The sequence below is a fragment of the Cyanistes caeruleus genome, chromosome 4 (assembly GCF_971803275.1).
Source record: "Cyanistes caeruleus chromosome 4, bCyaCae1.hap1.1, whole genome shotgun sequence".
Lineage (NCBI taxonomy): Eukaryota > Metazoa > Chordata > Aves > Passeriformes > Paridae > Cyanistes > Cyanistes caeruleus.
Window position 1 is genome coordinate 21,656,713 of NC_141704.1, and position 13,154 is coordinate 21,669,866.

The 13,154-nt window shown below is 38.1% G+C and overlaps 1 protein-coding gene across 2 annotated transcripts in view; it reads left to right on the top strand.

Moving 5' to 3' along the window:
- Positions 1-13,154, top strand: part of LOC111923079 (V-type proton ATPase subunit S1) — a 52,149-nt gene that overhangs the window by 29,085 nt on the left and 9,910 nt on the right. For both annotated transcript variants that reach the window (XM_023918689.2, XM_086886985.1), the window contains exons 8-9: positions 10,037-10,278; positions 10,870-10,923. In XM_023918689.2, the coding sequence (XP_023774457.2) occupies positions 10,037-10,278; positions 10,870-10,923 (296 nt within the window). The remainder of the gene's footprint in view (positions 1-10,036; positions 10,279-10,869; positions 10,924-13,154) is intronic.

Consider the following 13,154-nt stretch of genomic DNA (forward strand, 5'->3'; position numbering starts at 1 on the left):
GTGTCAGCTGAAAATGGAGAGGTGGCAGCTCAAGCTTGGTGCAGTCTTCCCTACTCTCAGTACAGTGAAACAAGCTGGGTCTCAAGAGCCTTGTCATTAAACATCTGCAAATTGCCTCTGGGAGCTCTGAATCCTTTCCCTGTTCATTGCTACTGGTGAGCTCAGAGACTTGTTTCTTCAGTGCCTTCTCCTGACACCAAAGCCCATTGGCATGATCTTTTTCACAGGGAGATATACATTCCCATTTTAGGGCAGCACAGGGTTAGGAGTGGGAAACGATTACACCTACCCAGAGGATGACCATGTATGTGAATCCCCCCAGATACCTGGGGTTGAAAAGGCAGGAGCTGGGAGATGTGTGGCTGTATGGTTGGGTGGCCTCTGCATGTGGTCAGAGCAAGCCATACCCTAAATATCTACCTGCAGTACTTCTTGTCTTCCTTCCCTCCACAGGAAATTAAACTAAAGCTTGTAAAAGAACAAACGTGCAATCACAGGGATGCCCCGTGCACTGAGAAAACCTTTTGTATCCTGTATCATTTGTTTTGTACTGCAGCCTCTGTTGTCTGTGCTAGAGAAATAGTTGTTAGAGGAGCAAAAGCACACTTTACTAACACAGGACATAAAAATTTGCTGTTAATCATTAAAATGCAGATCATATATCCTGCGAAGTGTGAGATTTGATGGCAGAATAACAAAGCCTTAAGTTTTAGTGCATCCAGTCTGTAATACAGTTAGTTAGTTAGTTAGTTAGAAGAAACCTGGATTATTTAATTTTAGTTTCAAGTGAAATTTCATATTCTTTCTTTTCACCTTATAGAAATTTTTGAAAAAAATGTATTTTCTTTATGTAGTGCCACAGAAAGCTTTGATTTTGGAATTTCAGTGTTTTGTGGTAGGAAGACATTTTGTTGTGCCGTTCTAGATCTGCTATATTTATGCATGTAAGAGCTATGTTTTTCTCTCATTTTTACCCTGAATGTGACTCCCTGAAGTATTAGACTGTTCAAAGTCATCAGTTAATGATTTCCTGCCATTTGAAAAAGTAAAGAGGGGACATCATTATTCATACATAGTCATTGTGTATACAAAACAATAGAATATTTAAGGTTGGGAAAGACCTCTAAGATCACTGAGTCCAACTGTCAAACTATGCAGCCATTTAAACTCCTAATTGCAGAATGCACGTGTCTAAAGTTAGGATAAAGTGTGATAATTTTTTAACAGAATTTTCAAAGATGTTTATGATTTTAGCAGAGGAATATATCTTTCCTTTAGGGATGGATATTGAAAAGTTTTCTCTAAAAGTTCCTTCTATTAAATCGTAAAGGTTTTTCCATAAAAATCTGTGAACCTGGAATTGCATGCAGTCTCTTTTCAATGTTTGTACATTAGCATACAAAGCTAAGAAGTAGCCAGGGTGTTAATAAAAGGTAAACAGAATGTTTATGCAGTGTTTTGGTATTGAAACACAGAGCTTATTTCTTTCTGAGGACCATATTACCCATTCCTGATGGCTGACAACTTTAAATTGAAACAGATTTCATCAGCTAATACATTATATATTTCCTTTTAGACAGCTGTCTAACTAAAAAATCAGTTTAAGGAAAGCTGTGGTATTAATGTCTTGGAGGAAATAGTCTTGTATGGTCAGACCCCTTTATGGTCCCCTGTGCTAGCAGCATTAAAAGTACAGCAGAGCTAGAGGCAGTGGTGGGAGAGCTCTGAGACTTGCCAGTGCCCCCCTGGACTGTTAGCTGGGAATGCTGAAAGAGAAGCAGCAAATCTGTCCTGCATGAGGCTGAGAAATCTTTGTTTCCTCTGGGATCCCACCTAGCATTGTAGCACTGTTCTGACCCATGCAGGACTACCAATGCACTCCAGCGTCACATGGGAATCTTTGTTATTGAGTTGCTGTATTACATATGTCCTTAGTGTCACTGGTAGACCAGAAAAAAAGGCAAGAAACTAATCCCTTTCCTGACAAAATGCCACAGACATGTTTTTTAATTTGCTGATGGAAGCATTATTTTGAAAGCTGTACATAAAGTGATGCCTGAGATCAAATTTGATATTACACAGCATATTTTGTTCTTGTTCTGTCTTTTCTGTTTTATGAAATCCTCAGTGTTTACAATTTTATTGAAACACTGCAACTATTATTCTTTGAATTGATTTCTGATTTAGACCAAGTGAGTGATTTCCTAGATTGATATTTAATGAATCAGAAGAAGTACATTTACTTTTTTAGTACACTACAGTATGCAAGTTAAACCTCTGTTATTTTAACAGCTAGATATCTTTTCTTCTGGGGCTTTCAGCCAAATCACTTGTAAGATTCTGCAACAGAACAGGGAGGGTTTCTTGCCTTATGGTGAGGAGAACTAATGCAAGGTGAATGTTGAATTCTGCTGTGCATTCTCACTGTTAAAAGCTCCTTTCTTCTCCCCAGTACATTATTTCCTTATGACCCTAAAAATATTCCTTGCTTCTGATACTCAGTTCTCAGGATCTGAACTTCCAGCAGGAGTGACTGACTGTGGTTGAGCCAAATCCCCAGCCAGGCTTGCCATTGCCTGGCATTGAAACTTGGATATGGTGTAAGAACAGCAATCATCATCAAGCTGCTAAAACAATCCCACAAGAATGCTGGAAGGAAGTTGGTGTTTGTTTTCTAATAAGCTTTGCCTAAAAATTTCCATTTTCCAAAGTTTCATATCAAAGGATCCATAATTAGCAGACACAGAGGTGGTACAGAGGTGGTTCTACCTAGCTGGCCAGGAAAGATTGCATGCTTTGGTCTCATTTTGGTTTAGTTAATGGGCTAGAGACAGGTAGGAGATAAAAGAAATTATGAAATTGTGGTTGATAGCATTGGCTGAGGTTCCAGTTAACTGGAAGATTTAACTAGGTTTTGGTGGGAACATGTCTATTTTGAGAAAAACTTGGAAGATGAAGAAAAGTTTGTCAAGAGAAACAAAGGCATGGAAATCTTAAAAAAAGCATGCATATTTTTTCCAAGATTAGTTTTTTTCTAGACTTTCTGATGTGGAATTCATCTATATATACATAACTTCTAGCTTACATACTCTACTGTCATAAAAAATTATATGGATATTAAGTACAGGAAAGCAGAGTAGAAGTTAAAAACCTTTTTACACATTTTGGTTGAAAAAAATCCTTCTTTTAACTTCTCTGTCAAAAGATCCAATTCGCTAGATTTATTGGCCTGTTTTCCAGATTAGTCCTCCAAAGTCCTGCAGGATCCAAATATTAAGAAGAGAAAGGGAAAATTTTAAGGGTCTTCAGATTTTTAATTTCCCTGTGACTAGCCTACATCTGGGACAATACATGCTGGCAACTCTCCCAGCACTGAGTAACACACTTTGGCTCCTGTCTGCATTTTTCAATTAAGTAATCCACCAGACCCCTGAGTAACCTCTGTCCAACTCTCACTGCATATCTGTTCCATTTTATTGCAGCAGAAACTCTTCCATCCTTTTTCCCATCTCCTATAGTAACTTGAATTTTACATATGGACATAAGAAAGGGGAGAAAACAACCAGTTGGAAGTGGGTATTCCCCTAGCAGTCTAAAAATTATGCAAAATCTGTAGCTTCTTTTATCTCTAAGCAGAATTGCTTGAAACAGGGCCCAAAATCTAATGCTCAGCCTGGGGACATTGGCATCAGCAAATATTTCTTGAATGGTACATCTGGTAGATTCCTTTTAGGATTAATTCTTTTTTACAAGGCAAGTTCTTAATATATTTTTTTCCTCTCTTTTGTATACTGCTTGCAAAATATGATTTGCTAAAAAGGTGTAAATAAGTTCTAATATTTTTGAAGATGACCAACACAGTGTTTTCATTGAAATAGTTGTGTTTGGGTTGTTTGTCCTAACTGAAATTTAAGGTGACAAATTAAGTGTAGTATCTCCTTCCAGCTGCTATTCCAGCTTATACATATTCTGGTTTACTTTCTAAAATCAGGATATTTTTATAGAAAAAGTTCTGCTCTTTCTTAGGTTAGATGAATAAGTTTGGTATAAAAATTCATTGAAAGTTGTAGCAAGAAAGTAACAGGTAATATACATTTCTTCAGAAAATGGGGACTGCATTTCAGATGTTCTTGTATGTGTCATACATTGTCTTATTTTAAAGCCTTTCAAGTGGAATTGTTTCCACAATTGCTGCATCACACCGTGCTCTGCTCTGAGTTCTGCTGCTTGCATGGTCTCTGCTAACTCTCTTGTCTCTGCACACTGCTGGTGGCAGAGTAGTTCCATTCTCTGTAAATAACAGTCAAGAGATCTTTTATTCATCCCAGTGCTGCTAAAGGACAGGCCTGTGCAGAAGCACATCTAGCCATGAATATGTGAGCTGATACTGCAGATTGTGTTTATGCAGGCCACTGAACTGAGCAGTGCAGTAAATACTGCAGTTTTATTGCCTCTTCTAACAGAAGATCTTGAAGTGCTTGCTCATGACTGGGGTGATCGCCACAAGTCACAGCAGTTCTATCAATTATAAAAGAGAACATTATGTTTTACAGTGAGATCATTATCTCTTATTGTAAGATGTACATTTTGACTTTAACATCCATGTCCCAGCCTTATTTTTATGAAAAACCCTGAGGGATGCAGAACATGAGGTACAAGCTGTGTGTCACAGCTGCCAAGCCATTTGGCTCGCTGGTAGAAGTGTGCATGGTTCAACAGGGAAGCCATCAGATGCTAATGTGAGACAGCAAGGTTGGCCACATATCCTGCAAGGCACTAAAATTATAACATTCATTGTTAATAAATGAATGCACATTTCTGTGCATTCTTTTTTTACTGCTTCATCAGTGTCATAATAGAGATGGGAAACAGAGGTCAAGGATTCTTCTGGGAGAAATACCAATATGCTATTGAAATTTATTCTGGTGTCTTGTTTAGGCTTACAGTTACTGTAGGAATATGTAAAATAGAGTTGGAAGGGACCCTAAAGACCATCCAGTTCCAATCCCCATGCCATGAGCAGAGACACCTTCAAGCAGGCCAGGTTGCTCTAAGCCCCGTCCAACCTGGCCTTAAACACTTCCAGGTCTGAGTCAGCCACAAGTCAGCCTAGAGGGGAATTAAAAAAACAAAATCCCAAAACGTTAGAAATCATAAAAATGTAAACAGTTAAAACTTAAAAAAATAGAGATAATTGGTAACTCTGCTCAATGTTCTAGATTTTGACAGCTTAAAACACTGTTATGCCACAGTCTTCCACTGACAGGTGAATGAAATAAGTCAAATCAAATGTATTTCTGTTTGCTGCGTGTGTGATTTTGTAAACTTGACACCACAAAGAACATTTTTACAGCAATATTGTTAGTGTTCAAGAACACAAAATCACAGAACGATTATGTGCAGGTGTTTTTATTGAAGTGCATGGGAACTAGGGGTATCAGCAACCCAAATCTCACTCCATCGTCTTTGTCCAAAGTGCACATATTTATACAGTTTCAGCTGTAGCAGTAATCACTATAGCAACCTTATTGATATTGCTTCATTAACATTGCTTCATTAACTTTATTAATATTGCTTCATTAGAGTTAGTTCATCCTTGTACGAACCCGTACAAATCTTGTCTCTGGGTATCTTAGAGACCCACATACCAGTTCCCGTTACAATAAACATCTCAGCTTGCTGGACAACCCCTAATACCAAACATTCTTGTGACCTACTTTTACATGATTTTCAGAAACATTTAACCCCATAGTAACAATGCCAAATTCTAATGCTTGCCTTTTAAATTGTTGACCTTTAGCAGTGAGATTGCCTGCATCACAGATTCGTGATACACTATCTTTCAGGAAAATGGATGTATTAGCAGGGGTGGTGGTGATGCTATCCATGGTGAGACCATGATGCCACATCAAATAGAAAACGTGGAGGAAAACTGATCTGTTTGTGTAGGAAGGAATGTGAAATGATAATTTCAGAAAAAGCATTTGAAATGTGCTGATACTTGGCTAGGATGTGAATGCTGAGTGGCTTCTGATATGCCACAGCCAAACCCCAGAAAGAAGCACGATCTGCCATTCTGCAGTACCCCTGCACCGAGCACATGGCAGCCTCCTGGTGTTGTTTTTTTAAAGAATATCTTGCAAAAAAAAAAAAAAAAATATTTTGATGGTCCCTGTTAAAGCAAACTGAGAAAATGCAAGCATACAGTTCTTTCGGTATTCTGTGAAAAGAATTATAGTTGGTACATGATATGTAGATGCAGTTCCATTTACCAACCCCAAAATCTAGTTCAGATAAAAGGTGTTTGTCTTTGTGGTGTTATTGTAGCAGTTGCAGCACCTGGCCTCCCTTCCTTGGACCTTGCATGTCATGATTTAGGCCATCATATGTGATCCATAAAATTCTTTGTTGTCATTTTTTGCAATGTATTTTGAACTTGTCTCTACATGCATGCCCTAAATATTTTCATGTTATTTTCTTCATTTGTGCTATGCTGTGCAATGCTACTAAGCAATATCTGGCTCTGATACTGCATTTCTTTTTAGAAGCTTAGATTCTTATGTAGTTTTGGAATACTAACAACCAGCTTAATCAGATAAAATCGGAAAAATTGTCCAGGGAAATTTTCCATCCCAGTCAAGTATATATAGAGAACACACAGTGGTGCACAATATGCACAAAAAAAATGTAGTATGGATGTATGGAGTAAACTATGATACCGCCTAGGAAGAGAAAAGAAATGAACCCTTCTGCCTACTCACCTCCCTCCTTGAACATAAAGAAATACCTTTTCAATAAGAGCAGTAATCCCACACAGAGATAACACATATATATGTTGTTAGAAATGAAAAGGAGCAGCAAGCACCACCAGGACAGTTTTCTTATTCTTGATGTGCACATCTTAACACAGCAATAAGAAGTCTAGAAACAAAAGATTGAAACAGAAGACACAATCATCTATTGAACTGATATTCAAAAATCCCATGTTGCAACCAGTGTAAAATGTAATCTGTTTCTGTTGTTCATTACCATTCATCATTTCAGCAAATGAAAGTTTCATTTTCACAGTTTTTTGTATGGTTCTCATATGTGTTTACAACTATTTGATTTATATTTGTTTTCAAATGTAATTTCAAATATATATAATGGCCCCAAATCTTTTTTCTTGTCCCTAGCCACTTTGTGTTGGAAGAGCCAACAAAACTGTGGCAACAACAACAAAACGAGTAATTTTGGATGTAAGGTCTGTTTGCTTTGAAAAAGATTTTTATCTTGATGAATCAAAATGTTGCCAGATCTGCTTCCTTTCTTGTTTCCAAAAGAAATGATTCTGAATTAGGAGGCTTGAAAAACAGATCAAAGGGAAGAAGTTTGTTCAGACCTCTACTGCAGGTTCAGTTAGTAATTACAAGATTCCATTGTGGTCTAGGAAAATGTAAGTAGCACTCTTTCTTTTCCTTCTCTGTACATTATTTAGTCAGGTCTTGCTGTTGTTCACTGCATGACTGAGATCAAAAATGCCATTGATAAATTCAGAGAATAAGACAGTGATTCACACATCCCTCAGTTCAGACTAGGTGAAGGAGAAGGACACACTAAACAACAGAATTAAATATGATTTAATGTTTGTCAACACTTCCATGATGTATTGTTCAAAAATAATCTATTTTGATTTACAGTAATTCAGTGTAAATATAATCCATTTGCCAAGGAAGTGTCTTGTAATTTATAGTTTAGCATGAAATATATGACATCAGAGAATGATTTTGATTCGGTAAGCTCATGTTTGTGCAGCAACAAAAGAAAAATAAAATATTCCTTAAACAGAGAAACAGGGGCATAGTGGGGAAGCTCTCAGCTTCCCAGTGCCGTAACCTGGAGGAAGCAACTGCTGTCATCAGGTCTCCCATGGGTCCCAGGCTGGGCTGTTTCAGAGATCCTCCTTCCAGCCTGAAGATTAAGCTTTTCAAAATCTCTCCCTGATTTCAAGCATGCTTAATTCACAGAATCACAGAACATGCTGTGTTGGTCATAGATTGAGATCCCCACTGATGCTCGTTTCCCCATGTTTTGGCACACCATCTCATTGCTTATCACTGGACAGCCTGGTTTTGCTCCTTTCCCCCCATCCAAGTTCATTTAAACCTTTGTCATCCAGCCCCACTATCTCCTGGGCTGAAGCTCTTCTTCCCCCCTGAGACAGGTGCATCCCTGAGTCAGGTGTCAGTGACCACATGATGATTATCCCATGGTCAACAAATGCAAATTTTTTCCACTTGGAGCTGTGCATTGACCTGATGAATCTGCCCATTCCTATCAGACTAGTGGGTTTCTTTGTCTCTGAAAGCCCTTCTTTCCAGGTGTACCCTCTGTTGGTTCATATGCTTTCTGAGAGAGACAAGGGAACCTGTATGTAAGAGCCTCATGGCAAAGGACTGCTCAGAGAGAAAAAGAAATAAAGCTTAGTCTTATGATTATATTTTAATAGCTTTCTTTTTATTTTAAAGTACTTCGACCTAATCCCCCAAGTTATCCCAATTCAGTATCCAATGTAGCATTGTTTTCAGCTCTTTGCAGGTGGTTTTTAAAGCCCTCTTTAGATGATACATGGGGCCTACATAGTGAAGTCAATAGATAGACAGGATATAATTTAGACTTCAGCTTTTCCTCTCAGTTTGAAATAAAATTATTACATTTCAGGAAACTCTAAGGAAAGATTTAAAGTTTTATATCAAAAGTTGAATATTTTCTTTTGTTGTACCCTCTTCTTTAAAAGAAAATGGTATTCATTTAAAATAATGCTTGTTCTGATGTATTTAAAAAGGCACAACTCTGAATTAAAAAGAAATTCATAAAGTATGCATGTATGGGAGGGGAAGATTACATTCTTCGCTGGAGCATTTAGTCAAAGGGTTTTAATGCAGCCCATTCTGCTTAATTGATAGAATCTTTGCTTGTCTGCAAAGACAAGCTGTAAAAAACAGATGGCCAATAGCATTTGCAGAGCAGTTGTTAAGGTGACAAAATCTTCTGGGGCTCCTCTCTACAGACAGGTTATAAAGCATAATATCATCTCTGTTTCAGACTGGGAAATGGTCCTTGATTGTCTTTAAATCCATGAAAAGTAGTTCTAGGCAATAGCTCCACATAATTACAGTTCTGGTAACCCTTGTAATCCTTGTGATGCCTTTCATTCCTTTTACCCTAGAGTTATACAAGGGTAGAGGTCAGCTGCAGCATACAAAGTTGTAAAGCTGACATAGGACTCAAAAATAGGTGGAATCTCCAAGATATGAATAGAGTAAGAAGTGAGGGGTAAGATAAGAACAGAATGAATTTGTTGTGTTATAAGGTATGGTTGCTTTAACTGGTGATATCTGTGGGGCTGCTTTACCAAGGATGCCCTGGGCACATTTTTTAAAAGCATTGCCTACTAAATATTGCTGGAAATATCCTAAAAGCAAATGTGTCTCTTGTAGGATTTCACCACATCGGCCAAATGAGCAAAGGTCTTATTTTTCCCAAAACCATCAGAAGAGTCTAAAAATAAGCTTGCTGTAGCTAAGTAGACTGCTCTCATGCTTGTTAAAATGAAGACTGCAAAGCCTGCTACTGTACTTAAGAGGAGAGTATCTCTGAACTAGCAAGTTGAAATTTTATGATTTTATTGCAGAAAAAAAAGCTTATTTCTTTCAGTATATTCTTCCGGGGGAAAAAAAACAAACAACAAAAACATTCTTCTACCTGTTAGCACAAATGAATACTCCCATCTTAAGGCAGCACTACCAACACTGTTTTACATTCATTTACCTAGTATCAGTGGTGCTTATTTTCACACGTGGGTACCTGGCCATGGGAACCTAGGTTACATTGCCTAATTAGCCTCCACACCACCAGTTAAATAGACAGTAACAAATGTTGAGGTTGATTGGGGATTTCAGAAGAACTGGTGCTCAAGGTACAGAGTGGTGAAGGTCTGTTTTCTACTGAAATGACTCTTACAAAGGGATGAATTGTTAATGTGTTGTTATTCCAGGTTTCTAGAAGAACTGATGTGGTGGCAGAATTAAGACGACAATTAATGGCTGCTGAGGAAGAAGACAGTTTATCATATCCTCCTCTGAATGTGACCACTGGAAATTATTCCTGCATCCTTTTTTATGCTAGTAATTTCAGCCTCAAAGCCAACGGTTCAGTTTTAATAGATTTGACAAATGCAACATTTTTAACACAGAATGTGGATATTTCTGCTTCTGAGTGCTCAGACAGCAACACAACGTGAGTAACATAAGAAATTTCATATCACAATACATGTCATTCTGAAAACTATCAGAAATATTACAATTTAAAATTAGTGCTATTTTAATGTTCTTCTTCTAAAGAATCCAAAATTTTAAAAAAATGTATTCTTAGAAGAAAAAAGTTAAGTCAAAACCACAAAAACTGTTCAGACAAGGCCTCTTATTTTCACATTTTTTTTCTTCTTATGTTTCCTACTCCCTGGTTTGTTTATCTTTGATCCAAACAGGTTTCCCTGTGCCTGATCTCACAGTCACAAAAATCTTCACTGGCATTAATGAGATCATAGCTTCATTCCCTTGAAGGGGAGTATTGCCAGTTATGAGGTAGTAACTCAGCTAGAAGTATATTATTGAAACTTGATCTCTATTTTCCTTTACTTTGAAGCACCTGCTCTTGGGTAAATAAAACTCTAGAAATATTTAGTCATATTTTTCTATGTACTGAACCTTTGCTATATGACTTTTGTAATTACCTACTGACTTACAATATATTCCTCAAACTGAAATGTCACAATGATCTAATTAAAGCTGACTACTCTAATATTAAAAATCTGTTTCTTATTCTTAGACTGTCATTAAAATACACAAATCCAGTGAATGGAATCAGCAGCCTAGAGATAAGGTAATTTATGATTTATTTTAAATAGGTCTTTTGTGGTTTGTAATTTACCTGTTAGTAAATTAATAAACTAGGAGCATAAAAATAGGGGAGAAGTTAAATGAAAATATTTTTTAATTTATTATTTTCTTTCTAGTCTGAGGAGTCACAATGCAGGAAAACAGTAGTACAGCCTTTATAAAGAAAATATATTAATATGCTCAGGTAAAGTTCTGAAAAAATATTGTATGCAAACATCCATACTGTAAGGTACTGGTATATGCAGCTTCCTGTTTCACTAATAGGATCAGTCCACAGTCCTCTCAGGAAAATCTAACTGTGATCTGTAAAATCTTAGAGGAGCTGAAGTCTACCTGCATGGCCAGGGCTGTATTGAGTCCTAATGTTGATTGCCAGTTCATTCTTTTAGTACTAGCTTGTGGTCAGTGAGGGGGTGAAAAAAGTATTAACCCAGTGCTTCTAAGTCCACCACTAAACCATATCCTAAGTGCAGCAACATCTAAATATCTTCAAGGATGAAGACTCAGCCACTTGCCTGGGAACCTTTTCCAAGGCCTGTCAACCCTTTAACTGAAGGAATTTTTCCCAATATCCAACCTAAACCTCCTTGATGCAATTTGAGGCCATTTCCTTCTGTTCTGTGTCTTCTTACTTGGGAGAGGAAACTAACCCCCACCTCACTACAACCTCCTGTCATGTTGTAGACAGTGGTAAGGTCCCCCTGGGTTTCCTCACCTCCAGGTTACTAAGCACACCCAGCTCCCTCAGCCACTCCTTGTGCTCCAGCCCCTTCAACAGCTTTGTTGCCCTTTCCTGGACATGCTCTGGTACCTCAGTGTCTTTCTTGTAGCAAGCGGCGCAGAACTGAACACCAGATTCGAGGTGCAGCTTTACCAGTGCTGAGTATGGGGGGACAATCCCTGCCCTGGTTTGGCTGGCCTCACTATTGCTGGTACTTGCCAGGATGCCTTTGGCCTCCTTGGCCAGCTGGGCACATGCTGGGTCATGTTCAGCTGCTATTCACCAGCACTCCCAGGTCCTTTTCCACCAGGCACCTTTGCAGCCACTCTGTCCCCAGAATGTGGTGCTGCCTGGGGTGGTTGTGAACCAAGTGCAGGAGTTGGCATTGTTGAACCTCATACCATCGGCCCTGGCACATCAATCAGCCTGTCCAGATTAATGTTCAAATGGATAAATACTATCATTTACACTGAGACAGAAAGACATCCTGAGTTAGGTAAAAGGACCCCAGAAGAACTTGTCTTGAGGAGAGTCAGTGATATGTTTGGAGTGGTATTCAGAGTGCATAGAGACACTTGTAGTCAGTATTAGAGATCGTGACTGGTGGCAAAAAAACAGACATACTTTGTTATTTAGCATCTTCCTTCTCATTCAACCAGCTAGAGCTTTGTAAGAGAATATACTGTACAGAAAACATTACTGTTGTACAGTATATTGTACATTGTATAGTGTTTTTATTTTCATGATTATTGAAGTTAGCTGTATATAGGATCCTCGGGACTGGTCCTTTGTGATGGTGTGAAGCATGCCTTGGTCTCAATAATGTAAATTATCAAAGAGACATGTATTTCCCTAATCACCATGGGGAATTAAGAAAATATTTTCCTTGTATTTCCTTGTATTCAAAAGATACGTGTCTCCTACTAAGACTCTAGCCAAGTTTTATTTTTCCTTTTGCTACAAGTCCCAAAATAGAACTTTCTCTGGTACTGCCCTGACGCTCTCCTGTGTGCTCTTTAGTGCTCCTATCCCACTCTGACAGAGACAGGCCCTTCAAAACACTGCTCTGATTTTCATTCTTCATCTTTGTGTGTCCTAGCACAAGTCTTAGCTGGTCTGCTGTAATCTCTTTATGAATGAACGTGGCTCTTTCCTACATTTCTCCTGAATATGGCTATCCTCAGCATAATATCATCCTTCCTAGTAAAATTATAGTTCTGAGAAAATAGTACAAATCACAAAGCATCCTATGTAGCATGGGACTGTGCTTGAAAGCAAGTTAATAGCTAGATCTTAAAGGTATGTTTTCTTTAGTAGTCAACAGGCTTCACTTAACTGTACAATGGCAAATTGCAAACCTTGAGACAGTAGTATGGAAACAAAATCCTTTGGCAGTTGTTTTCTGCAGCTGGCAGAAGATCAGATGTGATGTTAGTGCACACATGGATTTGGTGAAGATTATTTAGATTTATATTTAATAATCTGTTTGTTAA